Source organism: Saimiri boliviensis, chromosome X (genome assembly GCF_048565385.1).
Source record: "Saimiri boliviensis isolate mSaiBol1 chromosome X, mSaiBol1.pri, whole genome shotgun sequence".
Taxonomy (NCBI): domain Eukaryota; kingdom Metazoa; phylum Chordata; class Mammalia; order Primates; family Cebidae; genus Saimiri; species Saimiri boliviensis.
In genome coordinates, this window is record NC_133470.1 from 119,997,535 (window position 1) to 120,015,127 (window position 17,593).

Genomic DNA, 17,593 nt, shown 5'->3' on the forward strand with positions numbered 1-17,593 from the left:
AGCAGTGAAGATGGAGATGAGGCAGTAGTTCAGATAACTATGGGATACCATCAGTAGTACTTGGAGAATGGGTTATAGGAGTAAGGAAGAAAGAGGAAGACTATTATAATTCACAGGTTTGTCAATGGAGATTGAATAATGTATTACTGACTAAGACATGGAACACAAAAGGACAAGTTAATTTGGTAAAGTAATTCTGTTGTGGACACATTGATTTTAATATGTCTGTTGGACGTCCATTTGGCTGTGTCCATTTGATATTTTTATTTGGAGCTCAATAGAGAGATCTTGGGAGGAAATAAAGACTTGGAAGTCATCAGTATGGAAGGGGTAGTTAAAACTAGAAATAAATGAGAATACCAAAGGAGAAGATATAGTGTAAAAAGAGAAGAGAGTGAAGACAGACCCTTGGAAACATTTAGGATGTTCAAAGAGGATTAGTGAGAGCTAATTAGTGAAAGCTACTGCACAATTGCTGTCAGAAAAGTTGAAGTAGAAAGAGTGGTGTCACAGAAGACAAGAGAGGGTTAAGGTTTCCAGAAAGGCATTAATCAAAGGCATAATACTACTGAGCAGTCAACTAAACATGTGCGACATTTGGCATTTAAGATGGCATTGGTGATTTTTACTAAAATAGTTTTAGTAAGCGTATGCTTTAGGGTTAGATGTAAGATAGTGGTTGAGTAGTGAATGGGAAATGCAAAAGTGGTGAGCAACTCTTTTATTAACATTTTCTTTGTAGAGAAAGAGGTACAAATGTAGAATGACAGCATTTCTAGCAAGGCCATATAATATTTTTTTTAGCATAAATTAGGAATTTAAAAACATTTTAAATTACAATATGTATAAGAGAAAACTTAGAATTATGTATTTTTTCTTGATGTTTTACAGAAATCATGTTTTTAAAATCCAATTCTGACTTAATTTTACTTTACTTCTAAAAAATGAATGTTCAAATATCTTTTTTTTTTTTTTTCTCTCCAGGAAAGACTTTGTTTGCCTCATCATATTTTGGAAGAAAGAGGACTTGTGAAAGTTGGTGTCACAGTTCAGGCGCTCCTTGAATTACCAACAACCAAGGCATCTCAGCTTTCTTTGGCTTGATATAACATTTTAAAATCATTAAGTGTATAGTTTCATTTATTTGAAGTGATTTCAAATATTTCAAATTCGTGAATAAGAATATTCAGTCAAAAATAGTTTGCCTTAGGTCACGCCTTAGGATTTTGAAAAAATTACATTGAAATATTAAACCTTGAATTGCCCAAACTTCTTTTGGGGGAAAACTGGATTAATTTAATAAGAGCATTTGATAAACTCAAATTCTCTTTTTACTAAGTCAGTTGATAACCTTGATTATTTTTCAGAAAGCAGACTGATACTAAATTTAAAATGTAGTTTCAATTTAATAATCACATTAGGTTTAATTTTTTTACATCATAGCATAGTAGTAAGCATCTGGATAAAAGTAATTGTTTTTTTAGCAACTTAGAGCAATTCTATATTTGAGTTATTTAATACACTTCTAATTCTAGTTTATACACAGTTTCTTCAATCTTTGGTCTTAGTTTTCTAGAAAAAAAGGTGTAGAAAAAACAATTCTGGCTTTACATTAAATTCTTTTAGTATTATAGGTTGGTGCCAAAATATTTTCAGTTGTACTGTAGATTGTTTACATGTGAAGTGCCTGTGTAATTGATGACTCTTATATAGTCTTAAGCATTTTTGCAATTTTTTAAATGTATTAATAGAGTCAATGGAACTTTAAAATATTTTAGCAGATTTTGTAAGGTCAGTAATATGTGAGGATTTAAATGAGCCTCACATTGTGACATTTGTGTTTTTTAGTTAGTCCATTGCAATTTCTCTTAAATTGGTTATTTCATGTTGTCAAAAATACCAATGTTAATATGATTAATTTATGCTATTTAATTTTGTGAAAATTAATCATCTTTTAAAATGTATTATTTGAAGAGTATGTTATTTCTGTTTTGAAAATGTTACACAAAACAGTAAGGTTTTTGAGAAAAAGTGAAGTACTCATTATCAAGGACATTTTTATAAAACTGCCAAAGTTTTGGTTTATATCTTGCCTTTCAGCAGCATTATATCAGTGATGTCTTTAGCTATATTCAGAGAGCAGCAGTTGAGGAATATGTTTTTACTCAAAATCTGGCCATTTGTGAATCCTGTAAACCTTGTGATCTTCAATTACTTTGATGTTGAATTAAACACAGATCATTCTATAAATATTTTCATGCGATACTATGTTACACAAAGTCCTTGTTTAACTTAGAGATGGGTAAATTTACGTTGGTGGTATTGCAGGAATCTTTCAAAAACATTACTGTAATGAATAACTGAGTTTCCTATAGAAAAACTTTAATAATTTCTTTTATAGTAACCAAGCAAGCATCATATCTCAAGTATGTGATCATTTGCACTTGTTACCTCTTAATGTGGATGCAACTTATTAAAAATGTTGGCCTGGGTATTTCAAAGTGTATATATAAAAGGTTAAAAACTAGTGTGCCAAATAGTATAGGAACAACTGTACTTTTTTTGATCAGTTGGCATGAAGATAAAATTAAATTTTGGCTTTAGAATACAGATGTGTTTTTTACATTCCCCAAGGGTCATATTGGAGCTTTTAAAGAATTAAAGCTTCTCTGACCATATGGTTTAATAATTAAATTATTAGCAATTTATTATTTTAAATATTTGAGCTGATTATTTGTTAATTTTTCAGGTGGATTAAAAAAAAAAAACCTCACTGACATAATCTCCCTGGTGCAAACTTGGGTAACATATGTAAGAAATGGCAAATAAATACCTTAGTTAATGACTTTTTATGTTAAAATTTGACAGCATTACAAATTAAGTGACCATTAAAAACACAGGAATCATTCATACTGTTTTCATAGGTGTAATGATAGTCTCTGATTAACCAGTCTAGTGTTAAATTATTTTACAAGTGTTGTCCTGTTTCATATCTTTGAAGTAGTAGTGAAATTGTAGGCCATTTTCTTACTGCTTTTCACTTACTTGTCAGTTAATTGTTTCTTTGAAAAGAAAATACAGCAGAACTTCACTGTAGCATTCTTTACTGCAAAGCAAAATTCCATTTAAGATGGACTTATCTGAGGTCCACATCACGGCAGTTCATGTACTCTTGTGCCAAATGGCAATACCACCTCTAAAGCAGTTTCACAGCATAGTCCCCTGCAACATTATACCAAGGCTCTGATGTATTTCTTTTAGTAGTTTCTAAGTGTAAAATTTATTCTGAATGTTTTGATGGTTATTACCTATTTCATCAGTTATTGAGTTAAGATGATTTTCATTACTTGAATGGGATTTGTGATTTAATGACAATTGAATAATCAAAAATATTTTATTAGGCCCCCAAAATTTAATAGATAGCTATTTCTGTTAAATTTTATTACTGTATGGCACAAGAAAGAAGTGACATTGGGTATGTTAGAAATGAAATAAGGAGGAAAAAGGCATTACCATTTGTTTAATAATTATCTTTACAGAATGCTAGTTTAATGACTTTTTTAACTGAATTTTTTTAATACTTCAGAAATGTTTGTATTGGTCACAGATCTATCATAATTCATTTTCTGATGCATTTAAAAATAAATGGAACACTTAAATGTATATTACCAATGCAAACTGTGGATAAAGTTGAAAGAAAAAATTTAAGTCCGGAATTTCTTTTCTCCCTCTCTACCTCCTCTCAGCATCACAACGTTCATTTGTTGTCAGCATTTGATAGATTGTGTCTGTGTTCCCTAGTGTGGAAAAATAGCCAGACTTTGAGAGAATATTCAAAGTAAGTGGTTTAAAGGTTCAGATTCACTTTATATTGTGAAAGGAAAATAAAGGGGCCCCAAAGTCACTAAGCTAAAGGAAAAGGTCAAGCTGGGAACTGCTTAGGGGAAACATGCCTCCCATTCTATTCGAAGTCACTCCTCTGCTCACTGAGATGAATGCATATCTCATTGCCTCCTTTGGAGAGGCTAATCAGAAACTCAGAAGAATGCAGCCATTTTTCTGTTATCTACCTATGACCTGGAAGCCCCCTCCCACGCTTCCAGTTTTCCCACCTTTCCGAAACTGAACTAATGCTTGTCTTACATATGTTGATTGATGTCACATGTCTCTAAAATGTATAAAACCAAGCTGTGCTTAGACCAAGTTGGACACATGTCATCAGGACTGCCCGAGGCTGTGTTACAGGCACCATCCTCAACCTTGGCAAAATAAACTTTCTAAATTAACTAGGACCTGTCTCATATATTTGGGGTTCACATTTGGCAATCATGAAGGGATTTTGAGTTGGAGGTACCCCTGACCTTTGACAAATCTCTTATTGATGCTTGGTACCAATGTGAGCTAACTGTGTGGCTCAATCCAACAGGACAATTTGCTGAGGTCTGGGAGCACCTCCTCCAGAGAATCCCTGATCTCCCAAAATCTGGTCGAAATCTAAAGTTTATTTTGCTGCACGCTTCCCTTTTTTGGAGTTTTACTTGCCTCCAACAGGGAAGGCAAGATTTCCTGTTTCCATGACAATGGAAGGCAGGTAATTCCTTTATGGAGTCTGAGCTCGCTCCCAACAGGGAAGATGGGCTTGAGTTTTTTCCTGCTTTTAGGATGGTAGAGAGCAGTCTTCATCCTGAGACCCATCCCTAGGTAAGTAACTGAAATGGGGTTTTGATTTGGCTAAAGTTAACAACAAGCTGGTTTTAATTTCTCCTCCCCATTAGAGTGCTCAGTGATCATATTGTTGAGTTTTTTTTTTTGTTGTTGTTGTTTGTTCTGGTCTTTCTCCCATCAGATTTGACTAACTCTACCCGATTTGCTCAAATCCGAGTGAGAATTCCAAATTATGGGTAAGAAGACCTCTCTAATTTATCTAAAATTCGTCACAGCTGCAAAAGAGGAAAAAACAAAAACAAAACAAACTGTGTACTTTGTTTCTGTTTGCTTCCTGACTTGAAAAAACAAATGTTATTTCATTTACTTTTCTTCCACCCTATACCTCCTTGCTTTGCTATTTGCAGTACCAAAAAAAAAAAACAAAAAAAAATCTAGAGAAGGCTTCTAATGACTTGAACCCCTTTAAAAAAATTCAGAAGAAAAGCCTCACTTACTCCTTTTGGGGTGTTCTGTTTTCTTTGCAGAGTTTCAAGAATCATGGGCAGATTCTTCTTAGGTCTAAAGCTCTGTTTTCCTGTATTGCATGACCTGACTGCTTTGGCTTTGGGAGTACCAGAGATGACCTTATACTCTGAGAGGATTTTACCTTGGTGTGTGTAATGGTGGATGAGAGCTGCAAAATTAGGGGTGGCTGAGCACAGTGTACAGGAAGTGGTCTTGGCTGTTGTTTCCCTTTTCCTAGGAAGCTGTTGTTTAAGGATCCTAATTCTAGTTTGGAGATGCATTCTAAAGGGTCTTCTCTATTGCTTTTTCTCTCAAAATTAGTCTTGATTCAGCTTGTCTTTGTGTATTTGTGTGAAGAACTGAACTGCTTTTTCACAGGTAAATGAGAAACTGAGTTCTTTCAGCTACAAAGAGATTTGCAGCAGCCCTACAGGGAAATCCCTAGCAAAAAATTAATTTTAAAGAAGGATTGTCTAGGAAATGCGTATAAGGGCTGATAATCCAGGATTTTGAGTCTTCTCAGAGGTAACAGACCTCAGGAAAAAGAAATAAGACATGTAAGAGGATGGAAGTGACTCCGTAGTGACACACACACTGTGGAGTCCTGCCCACAAGCAGTACACGTTGATCCACCACACAAAAACCTTAGACCACAGCTGAGTTCTTCCTTTTAAGAAAAAAAAGTGGGAAACCAATAATCTAAGAATGAGAGAAAACAAGGAAAATGACCCCCTTTCAAGCACTCTGTAGGTTTTATGGCACCTCTACTTCCCAGAGTTTATATAAAATTGCAGTAATACAGTCTTTCTGCACATTTGCATTAAGCAAAAAGAGCCCTAAAGTCGACCTGCAAACTATAGCTGCCTGCTTTAAATCTGCTGTTATTTTTCTACTAAGATAAAAGCTACTGTTTGGATCTAACAGTCTTGTTTTTTCTTTTTAGTTTTTGTTTTTCTTTTGCAAGCCAGTGAATTTGTATTTATCTCATGGCTAAAGTCCTGAAATAAAAGCTGTAGGATCTCTCTCTCTCTCTCTCTCTCTCTCTCTCTCTCTCTCTCTCTCTCTCTCTGTGTGTGTGTGTGTGTGTGTGTGTGTGTGCATGCGTGTAGGCTTTTATAATTTCTATAATTTTATGTTTAACTGGCAATTAAATCCATGTTAATTTCTCTCTAGCACACCAGCCTTTTTCCCTTTTTCTCTCCATACCTTATGGTGTAGATTTTGCTATTTGATTTTTGCTTTAGTTGTTTCCTTTAATATAAATATTTAAGGCTATTTAGCTGATAACTGCCTAGGTTAATGAAATAGGTTATCAATAATTTGAAAATCTAAGATAGGAAAAAATGTCTTTATGAATCTGTAAGATATACTTTTATCACCATGCCTATACATCTTTGTATTTATGTGTTGTGTACGCTATGTTTCACTACTGAAAATATATAAAAGAGCTCTTATTAATTGGCCTAAGAAAATAAAAGTGCTCAAATCAAATACCTTATCATGAATAAAAAGAAAAGACTAGTCAAATGATGTTTTCAAGTTTACATAACTTCAGTAAAATCACTAATAAATGAGCTAGCTTTAAAATCATTTGTAAAGTAATATTTGAAATGTCTTAAGAATTGCCAGCATACACTTTTGTTTGCATTTATTAATCAAGCAGTTTTATACTTATCCCTGCCAAATACTATAAGGTGTCAAAATTTGTCATAGGAGTTAGAAAACTATAAACCTAACCCAAAACAGAATGATCTTTCCTTGTGTAATTTTTAATAAATAAGACATTGATATTGGTTTAGCAAAAATAGCTATAGCTCGAATTTAGTATGATTACCATAACTTCTAATCTTGTGGTTTCAGGCAATCTAGTCAACAGGGAGTAAGGTTTGTTTTTGGAGAGGACTGTTACCATTTTTGTTTCAAAGCTAATCTATAAACTAAGTTCCTTCCAAAGTTAGTTTGGCCTATGCCCAGGAATGAACAAGGACGGCTTGGAGGTTAGAAGCAAAATGGAGTCAAGTCAGATATTTTCCAGTGTCTCAGTTATAATTTTGCAATGGCAGTTCCATAACTTTAAATGATGACTATTACAGTTTTTATAAATAATCTAGGTAAAATGATTAAAATAATTAGGTAAATGTGATGGAATAAATACATGTAGACAAAATCATCATAATTTAGAATCTTAAGTTATACTGAGCTAAATAATAGTGTTTTATTATTTGAGTATTTTCCAATGAAATGTATTGTAGGAAAACATTCTTTCTAAAAATAAGAAAAGTGTATCCTTTTGGAGAAAGTGAACAATTTTTGTGTAACTCAAAGCTTATTTAAAGGTTATGTATAAAACAAGGTAAAAGAAACTAGGGAATAAGAGAGATGTACAGAAAGTTATAAAATGAAGAGAGTTTTTTTTTTTTTTTTTTGCAAGAAAATTTAAAGAGAAATAATTTCATATGAGAAATCTTTTATGATAAATTTAGTCCTAGAATATAATGACAGGTTGTTTAAGAGGGAGGAATGTTCAGGACAAACAATTTTTTTTTATTTATTAATTTTTTTTATTGCATTTTAGGTTTTGGGGTACATGTGATGAACATGCAAGATTGTTGCATAGGTACACACTTGGCAGTGTGGTTTGCTGCCTTCCGTCCCCTCACCTGTATCTGTCATTTCTCCCCATGCTATCTCTTCCCACCTCCCCACCCCCCCGCCCCTCCCCCATTTCCCCCCAACGGAGCCCAGTGTGTAGTGCTCCCCTCCCTGTGTCCATGTGTTCTCATTGTTCAACACCCACCTATGAGTGAGAATATACGGTGTTTGATTTTCTGCTCTTGTGTCAGTTTGCTGAGAATGATGGTTTCCAGGTTCATCCATGTCCCTACAAAGGACGTGAACTCATCGTTTTTGATGGCTGCGTAATATTCCATGGTGTATATGTACCACATTTTCCCTATCCAGTCTATCATCGTTGGGCATTTGGGTTGGTTCCAGGTCTTTGCTATTGTAAACAGTGCTGCAATGAACATTCGTGTGCACGTGCAGGACAAACAATTGAAGCACATCAGGAATGGTCTTTGTAAGTCACAATAAGAGGATTTATGAAAAAAAAAAAAACTTTTATATGATCAAGTTGTCTATAATTAAAGGGAAATTATAATGGTCTCTATGGAGATTGGGCTTGATGTAAAATAGAAACACACTCATACACTACATAATTGGTTAGAACAGTGAAACTTTCATAAGGGATTGATGTACTCTTCATAAATTATAAGATATTTTAATTTTTGTAACACAAAGATCAACTTTTATTGTATCTTGCTGTTTTCCATTTTTAATCCCCTTTTAAAGGGCACAAAATAGTAAGACTTTCCTTCAACTCATATTCAGCTCATATAAGATTTTTCCGTGGGTTCTGTTCATTGTGGCCTGATACTAATAATGTTTTCTTAAAAGTGTAAAGGAAATGTTTTTATCCAGCATAATATTCTGTACAGTGCAGAAGACCTTTTTTTTTTGCCTTTTGGTAACTGGCCTAACAGAGTTTATATTTTATTGATATAGTTCATATGCCATTATTATTAAGTTTTGGTTTGCTTTGAAAAAACTGAGATTAATTTTTTTTTTTAAATTAATGTTGTTATATCCATGTATCTCTCTATTTGTGCTTTTAAGTTCATCGTGATATTAAGTTACAGGGCTTTGACTCCTGGGTCTAAAAAAGAACACCAAGTCCTGCTAAATGTTAAGCACTGACAATAACTAAGGCCTCAACTTCAGGCCTGGTAAAAGATTTCAATCAAAATAAACGGAATTATTGATACACAGGGCCAGAAATTAAAGCTGTTCCACTCCTCAAGGCCCAGGAACTATTTGCAAAAGAGGTGGGCATGTGAGATTATAAGGGCCAATTTTGAGAGTGAAAATAAATTCCGGTTCTCTGTAAATCAATCATTAATGTCAAAGACATGCTAATGCAAGACCAGCATATAGGCTCCTGTGTCAGATTAACAAGGTTTTCTTCAGGCATTAGCCAACTCCTTAATAAAGGTTTTAAAACCTTATAGAAGTTACAGCTTATGGTCAACATTAAAATTTTACAGATTGTTTATAGAAGTTTGAAAAACAAATGTAATTGGCTTCATGCCGTTTTGATTAGGGCTTATTGTTTAGAAAATTAAGTCTCCTCCCTCAAATAATGAAGATTTCTGCCTTTTTTGAAATCCTTGAGTTATCACTGTGGTCAAATGAATGACTTATTTTACAATGACCTGTGATCCTATTTTGTGATATCAAGTGTTAAACCTTTGATATTTGACAAACTTTCCAAAATCAAATTATAAATTATGTCTTTTCTAACCTAATTAATCCTTTAAGATATTAGATTCTCTAAGTCCAAAAATGACATAATTGAGCTTATTCATTATAAAAATTATACAGGAAGCATTGTCAGATACGAGATGGTGTTTGGCTGTCTTTGGGCTGTATTTGTATAAATATATTATTGGTACATGTTCCGAAATTATGGGAAACTTTTATAACTCTGATATGATGTAGTGTACATTATCAGTAATAATTATAATTGATGTTAAATTATTGTCTGCCACAGAGGTCATACATTTTCTTGTCCATTTTGTCTTTAACTATGGCTGTCCTAAAACTTTTTGTCATCCATGGTCAATTGTTGTTTTGTCTTGATGCTCTTTGGCAGATGTTTTTAAATTAGTGTAAAACTCTAGCAGGTGCTCTTGAATGCAGGTTTCTGATACCTTTAGAGGATGTGGCATCAGAATAGAGGAAAAACTTTCAGGACTCATGGAGAGCTGAAATGTTCATAAATATCAAGCAGAACAGGAATTAACTGTATGAACGGAACTAATAGAAGACTGAAATAATCTTCTTAACTTTTTGTGTAAAACATTGCTGATCCTTTTTGTTTTTCAGAGTCACAGAAACTTTTCTTTTGAGCTATTGACAGCTTTTAACAATTTAGTGTACACCTATGGAAAAAACTTGGAGCACATTTTTTCTCTACCTGATTTTTCCAGAATTGGAAACTATTTGTAAGTATTCTTAACTTTTGGCAATATAGTTATTTACATAAGTGCAATAAGAATCTGTTTTCATTTGTAACAATACACAATTGGAGAAACTGGTTGTTTTACTAAGGCTTTGACTGGAATGGTGTACTTTCTTTTAAGGAATCAAATTTGACTTATGAAGCCCCTTGGGAAAACTGTCATCATACCAGTGCCTGCACAGGGTTTCTGACCTGTGGTAAGTAAAGCATGTCACTTTCTGACAGGCCCAGAAGCCCCAACTTTATCTTGGAACCTCAAGAGGAGAGGAATTCACAAAACCCATAGGTGTTTGATAGTATAAATCCATGGCTGGGCTTGGCTTTTAAAAGGTCTTATCTGTCCTTCTATGTAATAAAGTTCCATCAAAACCACTTTAAAAGCCTATGTAATAAAATAATTATTCTTGCTGCATTGTATGAATAATTAGTCCAAGTATAATAAAGCAAATCAATCCTACCATGCTTTGTCTTTAGTAAAAATAGGAAATTGGAGAGAGAAAAATTATGTTTCAAAAATTATAGTACCTCTATTGTTAGACTCTAGCCTTGCCTAATGTTTTTCAATTTTTATTATATTCCACAGTTTGGACTGAATTATAATTTTTCTTGGCTACAAGTCTTTACAACAATGCTTTCATTTTTTTTCCTTCTTTTTTCCCCCATTTTTCCTAATTTGAAGTGAGTGAATACTAAGCTGTGCTTTTGTTAAGCCCTGCATACTGAAGCTAAACAACTTAATCTTCAAAAGAAAATGACAGCAACCTATTTAAATACATAGGCCACTTTCATGCCTGCCTACTGATGTATGGACTTCAGAGCAATGTGACCTAATATCAGTTTTCCAGGATTGTTCTTGTGTTGTTTTTCTCCCTTCCTCCCCGTTTTCTCTTCATAGGACATGAGACTTTACACCCTGCTAAAAATGAGCTTTCCTAACGATTCAGGACTATCTTAGCCATGAGACATCAGAGGAGACCTAAGACCGGAGTTCTTAGGTCAGAGATTATGTTCTTCTAAAATGTTTTCTCTAAGAGATTTTGAAAAACAAAAGAGGGAAAATGTGAAAGGAAAATAAAGCTTGGGGCACCCAAACCACTAAGTGAAAGGGAAAAGTCAAGCTGGGAAGTGCTTAGGGCAAACTTGCCTCCCATTCTATTCAAAGTCACCCCTCTGCTCACTGAGATAAATGCATATCTGATTGCCTCCTTTGGAGAGGCTAATCAGACACTCAAAAGAATGCACCCATTTGAATCTTATCTGCCTTTGACCTGGAAGTCCCCTTCTTGCCTTTCTGGACTGGACTAATGTTTATCTTACATATGATGATTGATGTCTCATGTCTCCTTAAAATGTATAAAACCAAGCTGTGCTCTGACCACCTTGGGCACATGTCATTGGGACCTCCTGAGGCTGTGTCATGGGCACATGTTGTCAACCTTGAGAAAATAAACTGTCTAAATTAACTGAGACCTGTCTTAGATATTTGGGGTTCACAATATGTTATTTTCAGTAGGTAACATTTTCTTTAAAAACAATTTTTATGATATCCTTACCAAATAATATTGCCTTTATGTAAGATAAACTATATAACATAAATATAAGAGAAGTTTATTTGTTTTCTGTTTTTTTTGAGACAGTCTTGCCCTGTCACCCAGGCTGGGGTTTAGTAGTGCAATCTCAGCTCACTGCAATCTCCACCTCCCCAGTTCAGGTTATTCTCATGCCTTAGCCTCTTGACTATCTGGGACTACAGACCAACACCACTGAGCTCAGCTAATTTTTGTATTTTCAGTTGAGATCGGGTTTCGCCATGTTGGCCAGGCTGGTCTTGAACACCTGGCCTCACGTTACCTGCCTACCTTGGCCTCTGAAAGTCCTGGGATTACAGGTGTGAGTCAACACATGCAGCCAATATAAGAGAACTTTATGTGAAATAAATGTAGAATAGGTAAAATTGTGATTTTTTTTTTTTTTTTTAAGACAGAATCTTGCTCTGTGACCCAGGCTGGAATGCAGTAGAGTCATCTTAGCTCACTGCAACCTCCACCTCCTGAGTTCAAGCAGTTCTCCTGCCTCAGCCTCCCTAGTAGCTGGGACCACAGGCGTGTACCACCACACCCAGCTGATTTTTGTATTTTTAGTAGAGATGGGGTTTCACCACATTGGCCAGGCTTGTCTCGAACTCCTGACCTCAGGTGATCTGCCTTCCTTGGCCTCCCAAAGTGCTGGGATTACAGGTGTGAGCCACCAGGCCCAGCCAATTGTGATTAATTTTATTGTAGTTTTAGTGAAAGGTATACTATTGAATTGCCATTAAGTTATGTGATTTAAAAAAATTAATATTTTTTCAGTTAAATTTAATATTTAAAAATCCACATATTTTATTAAAATAATTATTTATTTGTAATTGTGATTTACCCTACAAGTAGAAAGTCATCCAGGCCAATGTTATTAAAGATAATATTATTCCCTGTTTTATAGTTACCCTAAACTTTCAGATTTGAAGAAGTACTTAAGTAAGTAAATATTTGGTGTAAGTTGTTTGAAAACAATTCTAAGTTTATCACAGAATTTTGAATTATCTTTAGATAATGGTACTAAGCTTGTTTTCTTCTTTAGTAAATATGTAGTTTTGGTATGCTACATGGAATGGTCCTAGAATTCTCAGGAACCTATCCCACTATCTAGAGCACTCCAGGGTACTGATATATTACTGTATATTAGATTCATGTGGAAATGCCCAGATGTCTTCTGGAATTGGTAAATTGGAAAATATCGAAAGTTGTCCATTTCTTAAGGCACAAACTTTTCTAATCCTGCATTTTAAAACATGAAAAGTATCATTATGCTTACAGTGTTTAAATAGCTTAGAATTTTCACAGTAGTATGTGTGTGTGTGTGTTTCATGGAAGGCTCCAGTTGTTTTAGTAAAATAGAATCCTAATGCATTGGAAAACCAGAGTTTAGAAGTTATGAGAATTCTTACACAAAGAGTTTAGAATGGAAGGTTGCTGATTGAATAATTTGAAAGTTACTAAAATAAAAACAGAAGTTTCTTTAAAATGTGATCATTTTGAAATTTAAATTATTGCATAATATTTTTCTCATTTCTTGGATACTTTATTTTGAGTACCATGCCAGTTATGGTTAGAGAAAAATAAATTTATTTTTACTATATTTCATTGATATGTATCAATTAATTATCTACCTAAATAGGTGAGAAATGTATATATATGTAAATGATGAATAAAAATAAATTTTTCAATAGCAAATTGAATGTTATAAAACTTCAGATAGCTCATTAATTTCCAATGCAAATAAATACAAAGTGATTCTGTATAATTGATGAAGTAGTAATTAAAATGATACCTTAGCACAGTGACTCTTAAACTTTGGATTTTAAGAAATCCATATGGATCAATATAGATCACCTAGGGATTTTGTTAATGAAGTACAAGTTGATTCAACAGGTCAAGCGTGGGATCTGAGATTCTGCATTTCTTTTTTTTTTTTTTTTTTTTTTTTCTTTTTTTTTTTATTGCATTTTAGGTTTTGGGGTACATGTGATGAACATGCAAGATTGTTGCATAGGTACACACATGGCAGTGTGCTTTGCTGCCTTCCGTCCCCTCACCTGTATCTGTCATTTCTCCCCATGCTATCTCTTCCCACCTCCCCACCCCCCTCCCCTCCCCCATTTCCCCCCAACAGACCCCAGTGTGTAGTGCTCCCCTCCCTGTGTCCATGTGTTCTCATTGTTCAACACCCGCCTATGAGCGAGAATATACGGTGTTTGATTTTCTGCTCTTGTGTCAGTTTGCTGAGAATGATGGTTTCCAGGTTCATCCATGTCCCTATAAAGGACGTGAACTCAGTGGTACATATACACCATGGAATATTATGCAGCCATCAAAAACGATGAGATTCTGCATTTCTAAGAAGCTTCCAAGTGATGCTGGTCTGGTAGCCAACTTGAATGATAAAGCCGTATAGTCCTTGAAGTGCTGTAGTAATATCAATTTACTGTATAATAGTATGTAGTTTGATACTTTAAGTGATGTTTTATGATCTTAACATTTTTAAATTATTCTGAAATGTGTTCTACTTTATTATGGGCTTTGGGATTTTCTTTATGGTTTGAAAAGGTATACTTTATGTTGTGATTAGTACCGTTTGACATTTTCATTTCTGAAAAATCATTTTAAACACACACAGCTGTGTAATTTTGAAGATAAATGAAACTAGTCACAGGTATGTGTGATTATAAAATGGTCATATATATCTAAATAAGATTAACAAATGTAATATTAAATTAACAAATATTAAAACATAATATTTGTTTTATATCTTTTTTTGGAGTACTAAAAAACTACATTAATTTTTTTTATAGTTTTGATGTCAAGCCATTTTCTTGCTACACTTGCTTTTAAGTTGAACACATAATCATTCTTTCAGGATACTATGTTAAATATAGACCATATACAAATAAACTAATAGATATTTAGCATAATAGTTATGTTCTATGATCAGAGCTTAATTTTGAGGTACATATAAATTTCTCCTGCTCACAAAACAAATGAGAAAATCTATTTCCTTCATTCCTTTTTTTCTAAAATAAATAATATTTATTTAAAACATTTGGAAACATTTTACTCATTTTAATAGCTTTTCAAAGGTTCTGGATAAATTGCTAGTTAGGAAACAAATTAAGATCTAAGTTAGCCTGAAACGCCAAAGGCAGTCAAATGCCTTTTGTGGCGAGATATGACTCATTTACTTTGACAATAAATGGAAATATTAATAATTAAATTTGCAAAGGAAAAGCACAGACATGTGAAACATTGAACTAGAACCTTTTGCTGTAATTGAATTATAAATAATAAAAAATATCTTTATGTTTGTCATTCATAGTCTTTAACATCTAAGATTAACAACTGAGTAGAAATGAATATTATGCTGTAACTCAAATTTTAAAATCCTACATTCTTGGATATAATCCTGATTAGTAGTGAATAAAATATAGTTATAAATATACGTTTTAGCCGGGCGCGGTGGCTCACGCCTATAATCCCAGCACTTTGGGAGGCTGAGGCAGGTGGATCACGAGGTCAAGAGATCGAGACCATCCTGGTCAACATGGTGAAACCTCGTCTCTACTAAAAATACAAAAAATTAGCTGGGGATGGTGGTGCGTGCCTGTAATCCCAGCTACTCAGGAGGCTGAGGCAGGAGAATTGCCTGAACCCAGGAGGCGGAGGTTGTGGTGAGCCGAGATCGCGCCATTGCACTCCAGCCTGGGTAACAAGAGCGAATCTCCATCTCAAAAAATAAATAAATAAATAAATAAATAAATAAATATACGTTTTAAAATATGGGCATAATTTTTAGGTATTTTGTACCATCAAAGTTTTCAGTTTTTCATGATGAAAGATAAATAATAGTTTGTGATACTCCTAGGTATAATAAAATTTTTAAAACCATAAAAGAATTTTAGAATTTGGGTATTGCCATGTTTTTATTCTTCAGGCTAGGAAGCTAAGGCCTAGAAATATGATTTGAACAATTATTTAAGGACTGAACTTTTTTTTTTTTTTTTTTTGAGACGGAGTTTCACTCTTGTTACCCAGGCTGGAGTGCAATGGCACGATCTTGGCTCACCACAACCTCCGCCTCCTGGGTTCAAGCAATTCTCCTGCCTCAGCCTCCTGAGTAGCTGGGATTACAGGCACACACCACCATGCCCAGCTAATTTTTTGTATTTTTAGTAGAGACGGGGTTTCACCATGTTGACCAGGATGGTCTCGATCTCTTGACCTCGTGATCCACCCGCCTCAGCCTCCCAAAGTGCTGGGATTACAGGCTTGAGCCACCGCGCCCGGCCAGGACTGAACTTTTTTAAATCAACCCTGGATCGTATACCTCTGTACTAAAACTTACTTTGTATGTGTGATTTTTTTTCCAAGTCTTTAATTTTAAAGCTTTTATTTATGGCTGTTTGTATGCAGTATGGTAACATTATACTCCGAAAAAAATAATTCTGAATTAGTTCATTTAAAACACTTTTTTGAGCTCTTACTACGTACCAGGTATTGGTATTGCAGGCTTTGTGGGTATAGTGATGAATAGGACGTGGTCTTTTTGTTGAGAGCTTTACAAAGGAATTCAGTTGCTGCTTTCTGGCTGTTGCATTAAAATAGATATATAATCAACATTTATAATATTAAATGTTGTTATTGAAATTTATCATTGGCCAGGCATGGTGGCTCATGCCTGTAATCCCAGCACTTTGGGAGGCTGAGGCAGGCAGATAACTTGAGCCCACGGCAACATGGTGATAACTTTAGCCTGGTCAACATGGTGCAATCCCTTCTCTACAAAAAATAACAAAAATTAGCCTGGTGTGGTGGTGCACATCTCTGTGGTCTCAGCTACTTAGGAGGCTCAGATGAGAAGATACATTATCCCAGGGAGATGGAGGCTTCAGTGAGCCATGATTACAGAGTAAGACCCTGTCTCAACACAAGGAAGAAATTTATTATTCTTATTTCTTACATTTTGAAAGTAGTTTTTTTGGTTGTTTGTTTTCTGAGACAGAGTCTCTCTCTGTCATCAGGCTGGAGTATAGTGGTGCCATCTTGGCTCACTGCAACTTCCACCTCCTGGGTTCAAGCGATTCTCCTGCCTCAGCCTTCCGAGTAGCTGGGATTACAGGCATCTGCCATCATGCTTGGCTATTTGCAAGCAATTTTTAAAGTTTATATCTCAGTACTAAACATTATAATTGAATATTGTTCCTAGTTGGTTCTAATGGTTACTTTTTTTGAAAAATAATTTTATATGTTTATTTTTTTCCCATTTCATTTTTCTCTAGCTTTATTGAAGTATAATTGACAAATAAAAATTGTATATATTTAAGCTATACAACCTGATGCTTGATATATGTATACATTGTGAAATGATAACTCTTGTCAAGCTAATTAACATATCCATCACCTCAAAGTATTACCTTTCTTTTTTGGTGGTGAAAACATTTAAGATCTATTGTCTTGGCAAATTTAAAGTATACAATATAATATTACTAACTGGAGTCGCCATATTGTTCATTAGACATCTAGAACTTATTCTTGCTACATAATTGAAACTCTGTGCCCTTTGAACCATTTTCCCCAGCCCTGAACCCTGGAAAAAACTGTATCTGTTCAGGATGCTATAGCAGAATACCATATAACTTTTGTAGCTTATAAATAACAGAATTTTATTTTTCAGAGTTTTGGAGGCAGAGAAGTCCAAGATCAAACCACAGGGAGACTTGTTGTCTGGTAAGGGCACACTTTCTGGTTT

The 17,593-nt window shown here is 34.3% G+C and overlaps 1 protein-coding gene across 11 annotated transcripts in view; it reads left to right on the plus strand.

Annotated features, from left to right (window-relative positions):
- LRCH2 (leucine rich repeats and calponin homology domain containing 2) overlaps positions 1 to 17,593 on the plus strand; it is a 174,185-nt gene that overhangs the window by 96,949 nt on the left and 59,643 nt on the right. For 9 of the 11 annotated variants that reach the window (XR_012515665.1, XR_012515670.1, XR_012515666.1 and 6 more), the window contains 4 exons: positions 985 to 3,838; positions 10,117 to 10,235; positions 10,374 to 10,449; positions 17,519 to 17,571. Coding sequence is in view for 1 of the 11 variants with exons in the window: in XM_003935833.4 (XP_003935882.1) it covers positions 985 to 1,104 (120 nt within the window). In the remaining 10 variants the exon portion in view is untranslated. Of the gene's footprint in view, positions 1 to 984; positions 4,287 to 10,116; positions 10,236 to 10,373; positions 10,450 to 17,503; positions 17,572 to 17,593 lie in introns of those variants that run through there. The other 2 variants (XR_012515668.1, XM_003935833.4) reach the window with 2 other exon arrangements.